This window comes from Enoplosus armatus, chromosome 8 (genome assembly GCF_043641665.1).
Source record: "Enoplosus armatus isolate fEnoArm2 chromosome 8, fEnoArm2.hap1, whole genome shotgun sequence".
NCBI lineage: Eukaryota > Metazoa > Chordata > Actinopteri > Centrarchiformes > Enoplosidae > Enoplosus > Enoplosus armatus.
Window position 1 is genome coordinate 5695146 of NC_092187.1, and position 16079 is coordinate 5711224.

The following is a 16079-nucleotide window of genomic DNA, read 5'->3' on the forward strand; positions in this document are numbered from 1 at the left end:
ATATTGAAAAAAATCTAACTTATTATAATCTTTCATTTTTATATACAGATGTAGATATAATTTTTTATTCCGTTTTGTTTTTCTTTCAAATAGATTATTGTTTTATTTTTTGAGCTTTGTAATTTAATGTTGAAATTTTATTTTTCGCCTCATACATGTACTATGTGTCTTCTTTTGGTTTCAGCAAGGTACAGGCTCTTTTGTGTGTGTGTGTTTTCACTTAAACATGCTGTAGTTGATGAGGTCGCCACATGGAAGATGAAAGCATGTGTCAACTGTTACTCGTTGTTAGTTTGGCGACGTGTGGAGACTGCTTATAGAAAGAAATGGGAGATTGATTCACGACAGAGTATTTACACGTTCACTGTACATTTAACTTCATAAACACAAACATAATCTTTAGAATAAGGCCCAATTGTAACTAACATTGCAATGCTGTATACCTGCCGCATGATTTTAGCAAGCTCGAGTAATACGTCTGGTTGTGTGAGTATTCATTATTCATAGGAGTTTGGTAAACAAAATGTGAATGTCTTAATTCAATACCTTTGCATCTGTATCCCATAGCTACATCACTGGATCCAAACTCCATATCTGAGACTTTTATGACTAACTTTTAAGTGCTGGTATTGTTTTTATAGCCAAATGACGATTATGCTGGTGCACTTCTGTCTGATGCTGGCTATGTCTTTTACCTGTTTAGTTTCTTTTGATTATTAAAGACAATTCAATGATAACAAGATGGTAGTATGTCCCGTCTCTTTGGTGTGTAATGTTTCACCCTGTTTTGAAATATAAGTTATATAAAGCCAGAACAATTCCCAGGGTGCAAAGTAGATTTCAGAACCAGACCTTTAAAGGTGGTTTTCTTCCAGGGGGTTAACAGCGGAAAACTCGCCCATGACATGTGGCCTGTGTATGGTGGAGTTTTCATAGGTGTTTTGATGTAGTTCAGTTTCAGAGTGCTTAACTGAACAGGATGTAAACACCCAAATCGTCTCTGAGGGCTTGCCGATGCCTGTCCTCTAAACGATTCTAAAACATTTGTAGATATCACATCTCTACGACCAACAGAACTAGATAGGACCCTGGTGTGGGCTTTAACTCACCCAGAAAATGCTCTGTTCCTGGTCGTCAGCTTTCACACCAAAAGGAGGATTTTAGTAAAAAAAAGAAAAGAAAAAGAAGCTTCAGACATTATCTGTCTTGTCTGTCATCCATTTTAGTGGTTACTCTTTCGATCCCTTGTATATTTCGGTGTTACTGCTTTGTTTATCCCCTACTTGGGCATTGTAAGCAAAAAAAGGTCTGTCTCTGTGAGGGAATCTGTCTTTGCTTCCTCTTTCTGTCCCCCCCTACATTACAGGGGAACTTAGCTTATGGTTGGACATCCATACAGTATAGGTCATACTGTTCAATGCTGGAAACACATAAGTTCCTGTTACCTAAACAAGTTCGTATATTCATACACCTCAACACTTAAAGCGAGTGTATACGTGTAAAAAGTGCATATATGGTCATATGGCTGGCTCCCGGTTATATTGCTGAAATCTTCAGACAGGGCCATTTTGGCTGTTCCTGTACGTCCCGACTCTAAAACTATAGGTGACCGGGGCTTTTACAGTCAGGGCCCCTCAGCTCGGAAGATCTGAGGCTGCAGAATCAGAAACGTTTTTCAAATCACTTCTTAAAACTAATCTTTCTTCAATTGCTTTGATAATTTGATTACTTTTTTTAATTATTATTTAATTTTTGTGTAATTACAGTTTTTTTTACTTCATTCAATACATTTTTTCAATTGTGTAATGTAATCTAATTTAATGTAATCTTATGGCTTTAACGTAATGTAACCTCTTAAAATGTAATGTAATCTAATTTAATGTAATGTAATGTAAATGATTTAATGTAATTTAATCTAAGGTGATGCCATCTAATTTAATGTAAAATACTTCAATTAAATTAAGGCAACCTGATTACTTTTGTAATCTGATTACTTTTGCAATACAGTTTAATTTCTAAAATGTAATTGGGTTTTTTTTTCATTCAATACATTTTTTAAGACAGGGTAAATGATGAAACATGGCTCTGTTTTCATCATATCACGACTGTTTTAATCACATTGGCTTTAAATCAATCAAATCATTTATAAACTCAATTTTTCATTTCACATTAATTTCACCGCTTCATTTTTCAATTTCCATGCATTTTCATCACCTCCATTTTTATCGATTCATTTACTTCCACCATTCATAGACGGCAGCAGTTACGCTTATAGAACAAGTGGACCAAAACAACCACACCAAGACCCTTTACAGGAAGTTGGATGTGGTCTAACCTGGACTAGTCTGACTCATCAGATGTAGGCTGTTGGGATAAGTCGCTAGCATAGGCTGCTTTCTAAGTTAACACATTATTAAAACTGTGTATGTTAGTTGGTCTGTGTAAGTCACGTGGGCTAATTGTTTCTTACCTCATTTGGAAACCTGTGTAGAAGAAAATTGCAGTGCATATTTGTGTAATTTGTTATGCATTATTGTGCTTTGTGCTCGCAGTTTCACAAACTAAGCTTCAGTAAATCACATTTAACACGAAGTACAGCCGACTGAGTCTGCTGGGCAATATTGGGCTGAGCGCCATCCAAGACGACTGCCATTGGTTTAAAGAAATACAAAAAAGCCAAAGCGTTTTTTTCTCCTATCCCAGAATGAGAATGAGTTCAGCCAGACCTTTCTCTGAAGCGTGGAGGTGATATTTGGGCAGATAGGACCTTAGGACCTTTGTCCTGTGGTTACTTGCTCCCGCCCAATCTAACCAATGTTGTCCAGTAGCTTGACGTAGCTGTTAGTGATGCATTTTGATTCACTTTAAGTTTACCAAGAACTCATCCACTGATTCGGACCGGAACAAAGGAACAGCTGCTGTCTTATCTAATCAAATGATTTCATTTGCAACCGGACTTTCTTTTGTTTAATGGACTTTATTAACAGCAGTCAATAATACAGCTCAAAAAAACAACAAGCAAGTCATTCTCATCAAAACGTAATGTTAAGTGCAAAAAAGAAAAACCCATCATGATCATATACATTCAGCAGAGAATCACAACAACCAAACATGAATGGTACTCATGTCGAGTGAAGGAATGGTGTACATACAGTACTCGAAGGCAGATCCAGCAGCAGTAGAAATGAACTAACGGCCAAACAGTGAAGCACGACGTTACACTCAGGAATCAGAAGGGATGGGATCTCCTGGTCCTGGCCTGATAAGGACCTGCTTTTCAGACACAATCCTCCCATTCAGTATTGGATCTATTACCAATATAAGCTGCAGACATTCATATCCCTCCCATTACTGTGATCACATCCATGATTTATCTCATTAACTGCATTTAGTGATGCAGGGTTTTTCTGCATTGCCTTGTGCAAAGATCACTTTGCTAATCATCGCAGACATTCTTCCGATACAAACTCTAAAACTTATCATGATCAAAACTAACTAATACATGAACGACTACAAGTGTAATTTCAGTTGTAGTGGAGCAGATTTTGAAATTAAAAAAAACAACAAATTGTCAGCTTTTTTTTCTTCGGATGAGTGACTTGCTGTTGATCTGCTGTTTCCTCTCAAGAATTGAGTCCATGCAACTTAAGTTTGGCACAGAAGGGAGCAGAAAGTTTGGTACAAAAGCAAAAAATACAAAGGAATAATGCCCCATCTAACTAGTAACTACATCAGAAAAATGTGATAAGAGATACTTCGTCTTCTACTTCAAAGTATCTTTATGTTTTTTTTATGATTCACAAAACAAAACATATGAGTCCATATGCACACATCACTTCAAGTCTCATAAAATTCAAAAATCAAAATCTTATAATAAAACAAAAGAAAACAAAAAAACAACAACATGAGAGCACGGTGAGAGAAAACCTGCACACTGTCAATCATCAAAAACATTAGTATGTGTTTTTATCATGCTGGTTTATTTATGTAAATTGGAATATTAGTAAGTACGTGATCTTTTATGGTCATTCTCCTTTGGTTAAGAGAATATAATGGGATGTAGAGAACAACAGTGCCCTTTGGATACACATGTAAGGATTTAGGTCATCTCCATATGACAAAGTCAGGAGACAAACATAGACTTTAACTCATACAATGAAAACATATGCATAGAAAAAGCGAATATTCAGCCTTCTATTAAATCAACTAGTCTACTATAAATGCTTTAAATGATGATCAACCCTTGGCCTTGGAAAAGCAGATAATTTAAGTTCAATTATCTAATGGACTAAGGGCTCAAGACAAAGCTCCCCCTTTTATTTGGAAATCAGTGGAAATCAGTACAACCGCCACACCATGTTGGGGACTAGCTGTGGCTACAATATTAAATATGTATAATAATATAATATAGCGAAAGAGAAAATATAACTCTCACGTCGTTGAATCTTTGAATGCACATCTGCTTCACTCACAAAGTTGAGCTTTGGGCCAACTCTATGCCTTTCTAAAACTAAACCATCCCCATTAGATGATATACACACCACCTTATGTGGGCAAACCAGCTTTCACACGACTTATACAATTAATGTATAACCTCCAACTCGGGGCACAACTGCAATTAGTGGGTAGAACAGAGCTGGGAAGGCCCTGTGTCTTCTGTCTCTCTCTACTTGTTGCCACAGAGTCTGAACTCTGTTGCAATGTCGAGTCTGCCACTGTAGACTTAACTTTTTCAGCACCACCATGTTGCCTTTTACAAGCTGTGGATACTCAGGCAACTGTGGACTGTCAAGCTGCTGGGTTAGCATGTTAGTTATACAGAGCTGCAGCGCAAATTGATAAACTGTGAATGTGTTATGCACCAATATCTATTTCTTTGCACCTCAAAAGGTGATGCAAAGTTTACATCAGCTACTGTTTGGTTGGTGTGAATTGTTTGTATTCCCATAGTAGAATAAACCCCCCCTTCTCCCACCCTTCCCTCCCTCCACTGGACAAATTGAACTGACTCTTTACAGTGTCAGGAAATGAATCAAGTAAACAACAGTGGGAGGCAGGGCAAAAAGAGGGAGCGGGACAGAGAATGGATGATGGAGAGGATGAGAACAGGTTAGGGAGGATGACCCACGGTGGAGCTGGGGGTCAGTAAGGTAGGTGGCATGTTGTCCTGCCTCGTACAGGTGGTGGTGGGGTTGTAACAGAAGCTTCAGCCTCTGCTGGTCTTGTTGCTTTCAGCTCTGGGCTCTGACTCAGGACCTGGCTGCGGCTTCAGCGGGCTCATTTCTCTCTGTAGTACAGCAGGTACATCTTCAGAGGCTCGGGCAGCGGCAGGCCCAGTATCCTCTCTCTCAGGACGTTCACGGCCGGCTGGGGTCGGAGCAGCTCCCCGGTCTCCTTCTCCTCCTCCTCCTCCTCCTCCTGCTCCTCCTCTTCGTCCTCCTCCTCCACCGTCTCCTCCTCTTCCACCACCCCTGCCGCTCCTCTCCCCGCCCTCCTGCTCCCTCTCATCTGCCGCCTCGCCTCCCTCTCTCCCGCCTCCTCCTCGTCCTCCACTCGTCCCCCCTGGTTGTTGTTGCTGTCCAGAGGAGCGGGGCCGATCCCGCTGCTGGCCACCACCTGGCGGGTGGCCAGGACGAGGGCGTTGCAGTGGCGCCGGTGGACGCGTCGGCGCTTGAAGCGAGGCCCGTACTTATGGAGCCCGGCCACCGCCAGGCCCCTGCCCACGCTGAACGAGGAACCTCGGCCACGCGATTGGCTGTCTGCGCCGTCTGTGGTCACTCTGAGGGTGTGGCGGATGCAGATACGAGCCATCTCCTGTAACGTCCGTACCTCATACTTGGCTGCAAAATAAGAGAACCACGAGAAAACAGGGTGGAAAGGAAAACACGGGAGAGAGAGACAACAAAAGTGAAGAATTAGATGTGTACTATGCGTGTCGATATTCAGTTGTATTTTTGAATTTAAGGAAAGGTATATGAGACAATATGACACTCACGTAGTGGGACAGTCTTGGGTTTGCCATTTGTGCTGTGTTTAGGCAGCACCAGAGGAGCGAAGGACACGGAGATGATCTTTTTGGTCTCCCAGCTGTTCGGCCCCGTACGGGTGACCTTGGTCAACTGCAGAAAAATACAGCAGGATGAAATCACAAATCCATGTACTTTTTGTGTGTGTAACGTTGTTTTCGTCCAAAGAGTGTGTACAATGTGTGTTAATGTGGTGTAACATATCAATTCACCCCATTAGAAATGTTTCAAAAGAAGAAAATGCACCTTTTGAGGGTGTGAATCATGTTTCAGTAATATTGGAAATGTTGGGGATCATTTTTGTTTCCAACAAAGTAGTTGACTTTTCCACCGTTACAAGGTGCTGCGCAAACAATATAATGAATACTAACCAAAGCCAATAAGATACTAACCTTTCCAGACTCTCGCAATAAAACGACAGTGATATATAAAAAATATGCAGTAACACTTTACTTTAACCCCCCCTCCTTTTTTAAGCATCAATAAGCAGTTTATAAACTTTTATTAAATGGTTTATAACACACTATATTGTAGGTGTAAGTAGATAAAGGGACATTTCAAGTGTTTTTTAATGTAAAGTATTCATCAACATCCTATGAAGACGTGAGCAGCCTCCACTTATGAGTGTCCACAGGAGGAGTTATAGTTGTTGACAAATACATGAATTAACACTCATATCTGCTTAAAACTACAACATAGTGTGTTGTAAACCATTTATTATTAATTTTATACACTTACTTTAATGTGTGATTAATGTGTTTTTAATGTGTTCCTTTTGTCAACATTTTAACTTATGTCAAGTGTGAGTACCATGAAAAGGCTCTATAAATAAAGTGTATAATTATTATTATTATTATTATTATATACTGCTTATAAATGCTAAATACGGGGACTTAAAGTAAAGCGTTGCAGAATATCCAGATTTTAACTATCCTGCACCAACCTTTTCCTCCAGAGGCATCACCAGGATGCCCCCCACCTTGAGCAGGTTCTTCATGTAATCCTCGTGCTCCTTCTGCACCCCGGCCCCACAGTACACCCTGTCATACTGACGGCTCTCCGGAGGAATCTCCAGGCAGTTCCCCACCACAAAAGACGGCTCGCAGAACTCAAATCTGAAGAGAGTCAGAGAAACGATGGAAGACGACATGCACAAGCGTAGAGAGGAATGTGAAAAACCAATAAAAATGTCACAGACACATTTGGACACCTACTTGTCAAAGCTGTCGCTGGTTTTGATGAAGGAGTCGAGCTTCTGGTAGGCATACTCAATCACATCTGCATGTAACTCTATTCCATGATTCACCCCAAATGGTCCTGGAACAGTTAGCACACCACAATTCACAGTTTCAAATGAACCACATTTACATGGACACAAAGATGCGTTTGTAATGCCACCAGGATGTTAGGCTCCACAACAAACTGTGAAGTACTGCGACTTAAGCTGCATTAATACAGGCCAGTCACAAGATCAATATATAGAAGGGCTGAGAAATGAACCCATGCTTTTGTGTCTTCACGACTGGAATATTGTCATCCATTCCCCTTTCAGAAGGAAGCTCGTCTACAGATGGTTCAGTCTTCTAACAACGACAGAGCATAGGGAGCACGTTGCTCCAGCGTTAGCCTCTCTGCCAGCAGAGTTATTACCCATCAGGCACCGGGAAGCCCCTGACTACATAGAGAGCTGTGTCCATACAGCAGGTCAGCTAACAAGTGCCTGCTGGATGTTCCCAGAATGCACTGAGAATGAAGGGAGACGGAGATTTGGGGTCAATGCCTCTAAACTTTGGAATGGTTTCTCTCACAATTAGATCATCCAATTCAGATAAAAAAAACATTTTAAATGTCTCGCTTACAATCCCATTCCATTTGTTATTTCTGATTTGTAACTTCTACTCTGCTGTTCTCGTGTTTCTTACTAGACTGCCTGTTTAATATTTCATGCTGAAGCATTTATGCTGCGTAAATAAATCTTTACCTAATTACTTATTAACATAGTTGCAGCTGTTTTCTCTGCTTTTGTCATTTCTATACAAAAATCCATAGTTTGCAAACTTCACATATGCGAACGGTAATTGCTTGGAATGCCATTGCGTAACCATGGAAACGACTGATGCATCATTTAATCAGAGTTCAGTCAGCCAACTCGCGTGGAATAGATTATTATGTGAATGTTGATATTTGGTGTCAGGGTTCTGACCTCGTCACACCCCACAAGGAAACACCAATCTCATCACAGAAGGGAGTGGGGAGTGACAATATAAACCTCCCCCCCCGAGGGGAAGGTAGGCTCAGAGTAGAGAGACACTGACTGAAATACCAGAACAATAATAAAGACACTACATGCTGAGTTGCTGCAGTTAACCACTTACCCAATATGAGGCCGACCATGGTGCTGAGGTAGCCGGTCCCACTGCCAAGGTTGAGGAAGGAGAGGCCAGGGTGGAGATCCAAGGCCTCCATCACCTCAGAGTAGATACACGGAGCAGACAGGTGGATGTTTCCATGCCGCCATGCCAAGTCCTAACAACGACAATAGTAGATACAATAGTTTCTTATACCCACAAATCTTTCAGCCTACCAAACTCTACAACTGAGCCCTTAAAAATATGATAAACATCCAGAATCTTTCTATCCACCAGCGTTTCACTCCAAAACACTGTCATCCTGTATGCTGCGGAATCCTTTGGACCCCGACTCACCTTGTAAGCATTATCCCGGTATTCATCCAGGTAATAGTCAGCCCGGTCGATAGCTCGAAAAGCCCGCTCCACCAGGTCCGAGCGGATGTAGTAAGCCTCCTTCAGGTTGTCAATCAAGTCGTCATTGTCCTCACCGGCACTCACAGCTCCACCCATCTTGACTGAAGGCAAACCAGGTGGTTTACTAATAAGACAACAATTATATGATCTACACAAGAAGACGCCTGCAGTAAAACTTGAATTCTCTGTCCTCATTATTAGTGAGCAGAAATCTACAGGAACAGATCCATTCTCATGAATACTGTTTTTTATTTATAAAATTCCTTCTTGTTTTTTTCAATTGCTTTTCAATTTCAGTTGATGGGAGCTTTCAGGGTTGAGAAACGCCCAACTTCCATACTTGCACTCTCAAACTAGCTGCTTACTGCACTTTAAAAGTCTTTAAATAATGCTGCATATGTTATTTCATGAGCAATTGAAAAGAAAGCGGATCTTTATATCTTGGCAGTAACACTCCCACAATCCTCATATTCATAATGAGCTGCATCTGACACCATTCATCAATTAGTTAAAATATAATACACCAAACATTCTCTGATCCAAGCTTCTCAAATGTGAGGATGTGCAGTTTTCCTTAGTGAATTAAGTGTCTTTGGGTTTTGGACTGTTGCCCAGAGAAATTGTAATCTGCATTTTTTAAAACTATTTTTTGGGATATTTCAAAGACGAAACGATAAGTTGATTAATTGCGAAAGTAATCAGCAGACTATTCAATATTCAAAGCAATCGGTAGTTGCCCTTTTTTGTTGCAGTCTGTCCATTTGGGATAACTTAAAATGTGTACAACTTGGATTAAACTCCTAAACAACCATAACCTGTAAAAGCGTGTCTGATTTGACAACAGAAAAGTAGTAGTGGTTGACTTGGTGCATAAATAAGCCTGACCCAACCACATTCAGAGGCCTAAATGAAGCTTTTGGCAGCAGCATACAACTGTAGGTGTGAATGCTACTGCTGCTGCTGCAGTGGTTCAGGGTGGTGTTAAAAACAACACCAGAGGGCAAAGCCAAAGGACAACAGATCACAGGGTGCACTGGCTGCCAAATGCTGGCCATAGTCATGAGGCTATAAAAGAACAAAGGACCATGTGCATTTAAATATTAGTGGACTTCCTGCCTTTGATGCCACTTGAGCTGAATCGACGAGGATGTTGTCAGGTGCTGAATTAATAAAAGGAACAAACAGCAATTCAAAATGAAATCTAAATGAACACCCACATATTTCAGGGAAGAGGATCCAGAACGAGATGTTTCCCCTGTGAGTAATAACATAAACTGCTGCTTCTCTAGGATGGTGGCACAGATGACCACAGGAGGGCGCTGTAGCCCATTCTGTGGCAAACTATGTGGTTTAGTAGGCTAGTAGGGTACACACTTCCTGCACAGCGCTGCCATTTGAGCTTCGCGATCCATTTGCCGATTTAGTGAATTAGCTAATACGTCCATTGTTTCACGTGCATGGTTTTTAAAAAGGAGAGTGAAACGCCAGAGCCCCGCCGCGACTCCAGCAGGGTTCATTTCCCCGCAGACAGCCACAGCCTGCACGCTGGTGCGGTTGCTATTTGCGGCGCTCAGGTGATCCAGATCCGGACAAACACGAACATCCAAGCTCTCTTGGCCTGACAGTCGCCTGGTATAAACACCGAGCACGAAATATTACATCTATAAACAGACTGTCAACGCGGTGGCAAGGTCAACACAAACAGAAACAACCGCATTCTCGTTTCCGCTGGAGGAGAAGAAAGATCGAGACAGGAATGACAACAGCTAACTGCAGCTGGCTGCACAAACACACCGCCTCCATGTTGAAGCCCGGTGAAGCTCATGTTATACCTCGTGAAGACGCCGGCTGATATTCTCTGTCTCAGCGGGTTTCTTTGTGTTCAGCCTTTTGTTGTTGGGAGGGATCCAGTCACAAACACACCACTGCTGGATGTAAACATTCGGCCAGCTGACGCTCTGACGTCAGACGTAATATAGCCTACGCAAAATAAAGTGCCAGAGGAGGAGGAGGAGGAGGAGGAAGAGGAGGGTGGCCTACATATACAGCCTGTGTAAAAACAAACAGAGAGATGGAGATTTGAACTATATTAGCGACTCAACAACGGTGTCTACGAGCAGGTATTTGGTGTGCTTCAGGTTTGTGTGCCTTCATGGAGCTATTTTCACCACGTGACTCAGCCAATCAGCGCAGAGTCTTTTATCTGTCTTAGTTTTAATTGAATAAGCCCTGGTAGTTACTGTGCTGGTCTAATGGCTCTTCATGAGGTCAGCAGGCCGATGACCTACACTAATTCGACGGCCCTCTATAGGCTGTCCTCAGCGAAGACATTTTGACATGTGACAGTAGGAAAAGCACAGCGAATAATAACATTAGCAATTAGCGATGGCTGCATACCATTTAGCTGCTTCAGTTTCAGGCTCCCGGTGTCACGGCTGACTGGGAGCCATGTTGGTGTTATTAGTAACACCTGTGTTGTCTGCTGTGAAAGAGGCCTATCGACCGGGTTTTTTTGATGCTGTTGGTGTTCTATTGGGTTGCATATTGTAAGGTGTTTCTTATAAAGTCCCCTCCTCCATATGCCATGTAAATGAGAGGCACATTACATGCTCCATATAACAACGTACATGGTTTTCTGGTTACTCGTAAATCTAGCACAAGCATACCTGTTCTCACGTTATTGCACAGAAGCTGCATATTTCTATAAAACATTGTGATAATAATCACAGTGTTTGTGATAATTATCTCCACTAATCAGTGCCAAAGCCAGGGCCAGATTAACCTGAACTCCTGGGCCCCTATTAACCTCTAAATTTGTACTGTTTTTTTTCTGCGTGTTAAAATCAAACAACATTTTGAAAAGAGGGCATCTCTTTTGAGGATTTACAGGGACACCACTTCTCGTTAAAATCACTGGAGAAATCACATTTATTGTAATTTCTTTCTGACAACAAACAGGTCTCAACTGTACAAATATGCTCACCGCTGGCCAGGATTCCCACCTTTAAAAATTCTCATGTCCTGTTAAAGTAGATCCTCCTGAAAGACATTTGGCAACAACAATGAACAGTATTCTGTGTTTGGGGAAATTAGTAATTTCACAACATTAATGTCTTAGTTACATTTAGTTTATTCTGCCATCAGAATGACATTTTTATTTATCAAGATGGTCAAATGTCTAAGGAACTGTGTGAGTGTGACAGGAGAGAATAAAATTGTATTTATGTAATTTCTCATTGAGACTTAACTCAGTAATAAAGTTACACATCCTCTACAGCAAACTGAAATAACTCATGTCATACAGCGTTTCTACAATCTATTCACAGGTTCCTCAGTTCCTTCAGTGTTCACCTTTCAGGTATCGTATGTCCCTTATACAAAGTAACAACCTTATATGTAAAATAACTGCAGTGTTACTCAAACAAACAAACACAAGTGAAAAAATGAAACCACAGTGAAAACAAATGTTTGATACATACATTTTGTATATTAGAGGCTATTTACAAATGAAATCCCATCCAGCACCCGATTGGCTATTCAAACACGTCTGTCTGGATAGAGCACGTAATCTGATATTTGCTGTTAATAATTTGGCATCGTGCAGTGATGCTGCCTCCGTCTCCCTCGAACCAAACACGTCACATGTAGTAAGCTTTACATCTGTTACATCTCATGTATGTGTAATGTCTGCCTGGTACATATTCAGGAACTGTGAGCGCTACGTAAAATTTCAAATGAGATTTTGAGCCACTCCTGCGTGTGTTTGAGTAATGATAGCAGAGGAGTTGTAGGAGGAGGAGCAACTGTAAACTAAATTAGACAACATGCGATCAGTTGCGCTGAAATGCGAGGATGAACATAATAATAATAATTAAATGAATTACCAATGAAACATTTCTGTTTGTAAGGCTATGACAGTTGGCTTGACTGTTTTGCATGTGAGGATTTACACAGCGAATGAGAATCAGATCAATGTAATTCATTTTGACCACCAGGACTAAATGAATGAATTATTTGTACATAAACATTTGGATTATATGTGAAAGCAATAAGAGATGCGTGCACTGCTGTGAGAAACTGAATTATTTTAATTATTCAAGCAAAACTACTGACAGCTGCAGAAAGACAAATAAAAAACATAAAGTTTCGTGATAATACTCCATGTCTGTGAGTCTACAGAAGATGTGGGTTCACTAAATGGTCCACCAGATGTCAGTGCTGTTCAGCATTAAAACTACATGTAACTGCATGTTAACAGCACACTGAAGTCCCCCATTTTGTTCACCAGTCAGACAGGCAGTGTGTGTCATGTGACTGCTTGGCCATGCACACTGTGTGTCAGTGCATATGATACACAGTATACTTCAGTTTACTTATTCACAAGCACTGGTGTTACTACAGTGTGATCATTTCACTCTCTCATACACAAACACAAACGTTTGTCTTTCTATACTTGTGAGGACCTTCATCGACATAATGCATTCCCTAGCCCCTTAACCATCATAACTAAAAGCCTAACCATAACCATAACCTAAACCTAATTCTGACCTTAACCTTCAAGCTAAGTCTAAACCTTGAAACATTCCTTCCTAAAGTGAGGACAAGCTAAAATGTCCTCACTCTAAAAGTCAGATGGGTCCTCACAAAGATGGACGTTCAAGAGCAAACACACACACACACTGATGTGACAGAGTCATACTTGTCTATGATTCTTTATTTTTGTTTTTCATAGAGAACATTTAAAATGGTTCATACCCCCACAATAACTGACATCACTTCTCTGGTTTATAACACTGACACAGGAACAGGGGAACATGTACACAAGTACACAAACACACAGTCACAAATTCGGCCCATCTACAGTGTTTTACTTCCCAAACCAAAAAATAAAACAAAAACAAAAACATGAGAGCTCGAGGACACACAGCCAAGGCCTGTCCCACTTTACAAAACGGTGCAGTAGCAAAGGAACGACCACATCTACAAAAGTAACAAAAATGACCATACAATCTATCGTTGTGGAAGTGCTTGTAATTTTGGAAGTTTTGTACTTTTTTAAAAGGATATCAATATCAATGCCTAGAAAATCACCAGTAAAAATAGCTCATCTCTGTAAAAATGTGCTAGCAGGACAACCCTTGGCTGTGGATCTTTTTTTCTTTGTCACAAACTGTTTTTTTTTTTTAAACCATTTTCTACTTGTCTTCAATACAACAACAATAACACTGTTTCTTCTTAATACAAATATGTACAGAGACTTCCACTTGTTTCAAAATAATGCCCTGCACACTGATGCATTATCTAGGGATGATGAGGATGATGCTCTTCAGATTCCTTCACAGAAACTGTCCATGCAGTTTGGTACCTGAATCGACAGAATGAGCTCACAGTTTCATTAGCCTAACAAAAGTTTCTTGTTTTGAATCTCTGTCACAAAATGGCCTCTACCTGCATGTAAAAGACACATTTATTTTATGCCCACCCCCCAAGTCCCCCGAAAGTATTGGTTAAGAGATCTAGATCCAGACCAAATGTTTTCAACAGTATTTGAACCAGGTTTGCCAAGTGTAAACACACCATATCTTGAAATGAGTGGAGTGAGAAAGGCACACATGATAAGACCACACAGCTTGTAACTACAGTAGGGAGGAGGGGAGGAGGGGGAGGGGCTTTTGGTTTTTGCTCAGCTTGATGAAAAGTGCCACTCAACTAGACATGTCTTTCTTATGAGTCTACGTGGTGTAGACAAGCACGCGTCTGTACCTAACATGAAACCGGGATGCAGAGGTGTGCCTCCCCCCCCTCTTGAACACACAGCTGGATTTTGGTCTGGGCTGGTTTCCCTGAAAGTGTCATCATGTTAAATTCATTTTCATTCCAGGTGCTTTAGGGAAACTGGGCCCTGACCAGTTTTTTTTTAATTTCCTTTGCTACTTAGGATAATAAAACTCCTCACTCCATCACTCAATACTTTTATGTAAATAAGAAAACATACAGTGCGTGGGCGCAGAACCAACCGTAGGCTGCGTTTGCTTTCTCAGCTGACACTTTTTTTGAAAATGCTATGCTTTCATGGCCTCAGTGTTACTCATTTACATACCTCAGTAGACAATTTCATCAAGCAGTTTAAAAGGGGTCATGCCATATCAAATAAGTTTGGAGAATATTCACAGTCTTAACACTCTTGGGTAGTATTCTCGTGCATTTCAAGAGAGGAAGAATATGCTACTTTGTTAACCAAATGCATTAAAACTATCTTTCCTGAGGAAAGGTTACACAAGACATGAAGAAGGGGGTTTGGGGGGGGGGGGGGGTCGGGGTTTAAAAGTCATAAAAAGCTTTGACATTCTCTTGAGTGATGGACACATATTTATGCAACAAACGCCTCCTCCTTAAACAAAGGGGAGATTGTGTAGCCTGGCAAATCAATTTCCCACTCCCACACACTCATCTCATTTCACACGAGGCCTTGATCCAGCCGCTGCTATCGCCTCTAGCCTCAGCTGACTGGCTGACCTATGGCATTGCTCTGTTCTGCTTTAGCAGCTCTCCACGGTCACCTGAGAACCAAACTCTTGCTTCCTGTCAACCTCTTTTGGTTTTTGTTTGGAAAAGAAAGTATCGCTTCCTTTTTCTTTTCTTTTTTGTTATTTTTTTACATTTTCGAGCTTTGACAGCACGGGCTGAACCCCCGGAATCAAAGAGACGTCTCTGTCTGACATAACGCACAGGTTGTTTTTGTATGTGAACAGCAACAAACAGGTGTGACAATGCTTTGTAATGCGCCCTCCAGTGGGGGTGAATACTTGCTATTGCTCGTGATCTATTGGGGTTCTTACAAGTCGAGACTCAAATGCTGGCATTTTCAACGATTATTCAGAAAGTGCACAAAGGAGTTTCATTCTACATTGGCTAAAAGCACATTTACAACATGCCTTTGACATCAGAGTTACACAAGGGTATCATACTGTACACCACAGTAGCTGCAACAGATCACTCAAAGGCAGGTTACACTAAAATCTCCTACTTGCTTGTTTCAACATTAGAGAGAATGGGCTCATAGCGAGCAGGCCTGACCAGTAACAATACAATAACTGCACAATGTCGCCAAACACTATGTGCAGAACATTATTCAGAGGCATCATCTTTTTTTTCCTTTTTTTTTTTTTTTTTTACTATACATGAACTCACATGACACTTAGGAACAAAGAGCCAACCATCTAGTTTCAAATTTGACAGTCATTTCTCAGATTCAGTAGTACAACATACAGTAGATGTTTTTGACATT

The 16079-nt window shown here is 40.9% G+C and overlaps 1 protein-coding gene across 1 annotated transcript; it reads right to left on the reverse strand.

The window, feature by feature from the left end:
* Positions 1-5071: 5071 nt before the first annotated feature.
* Positions 5072-10710, reverse strand: LOC139289160 (protein-L-isoaspartate O-methyltransferase domain-containing protein 2). The gene is made up of 7 exons (XM_070910690.1): positions 10624-10710; positions 8732-8892; positions 8402-8552; positions 7241-7343; positions 6970-7141; positions 5996-6119; positions 5072-5840 (listed from the first exon to the last, which is right to left on the reverse strand). The coding sequence occupies exons 2-7, from the start codon at positions 8885-8887 to the stop codon at positions 5278-5280; spliced, it is 1269 nt and encodes a 422-aa protein (XP_070766791.1). The 5' UTR covers positions 8888-8892; positions 10624-10710; the 3' UTR covers positions 5072-5277.
* Between the last annotated feature and the right edge of the window lie 5369 nt (positions 10711-16079).

Excerpts from the sequence above, each read along its gene's own strand:
- LOC139289160 (XM_070910690.1), bottom strand. The coding sequence starts at position 8,887 with ATGGGTGGAGCTGTGAGTGCCGGTGAGGACAATGACGACTTGATTGAC. Across the intron at positions 8,553-8,731 it reads ACCGGGATAATGCTTACAAG|GACTTGGCATGGCGGCATGG; the intron begins GTGAGTCGGGGT and ends TGTCGTTGTTAG. Across the intron at positions 6,120-6,969 it reads TGATGCCTCTGGAGGAAAAG|TTGACCAAGGTCACCCGTAC; the intron begins GTTGGTGCAGGA and ends ATTTTTCTGCAG.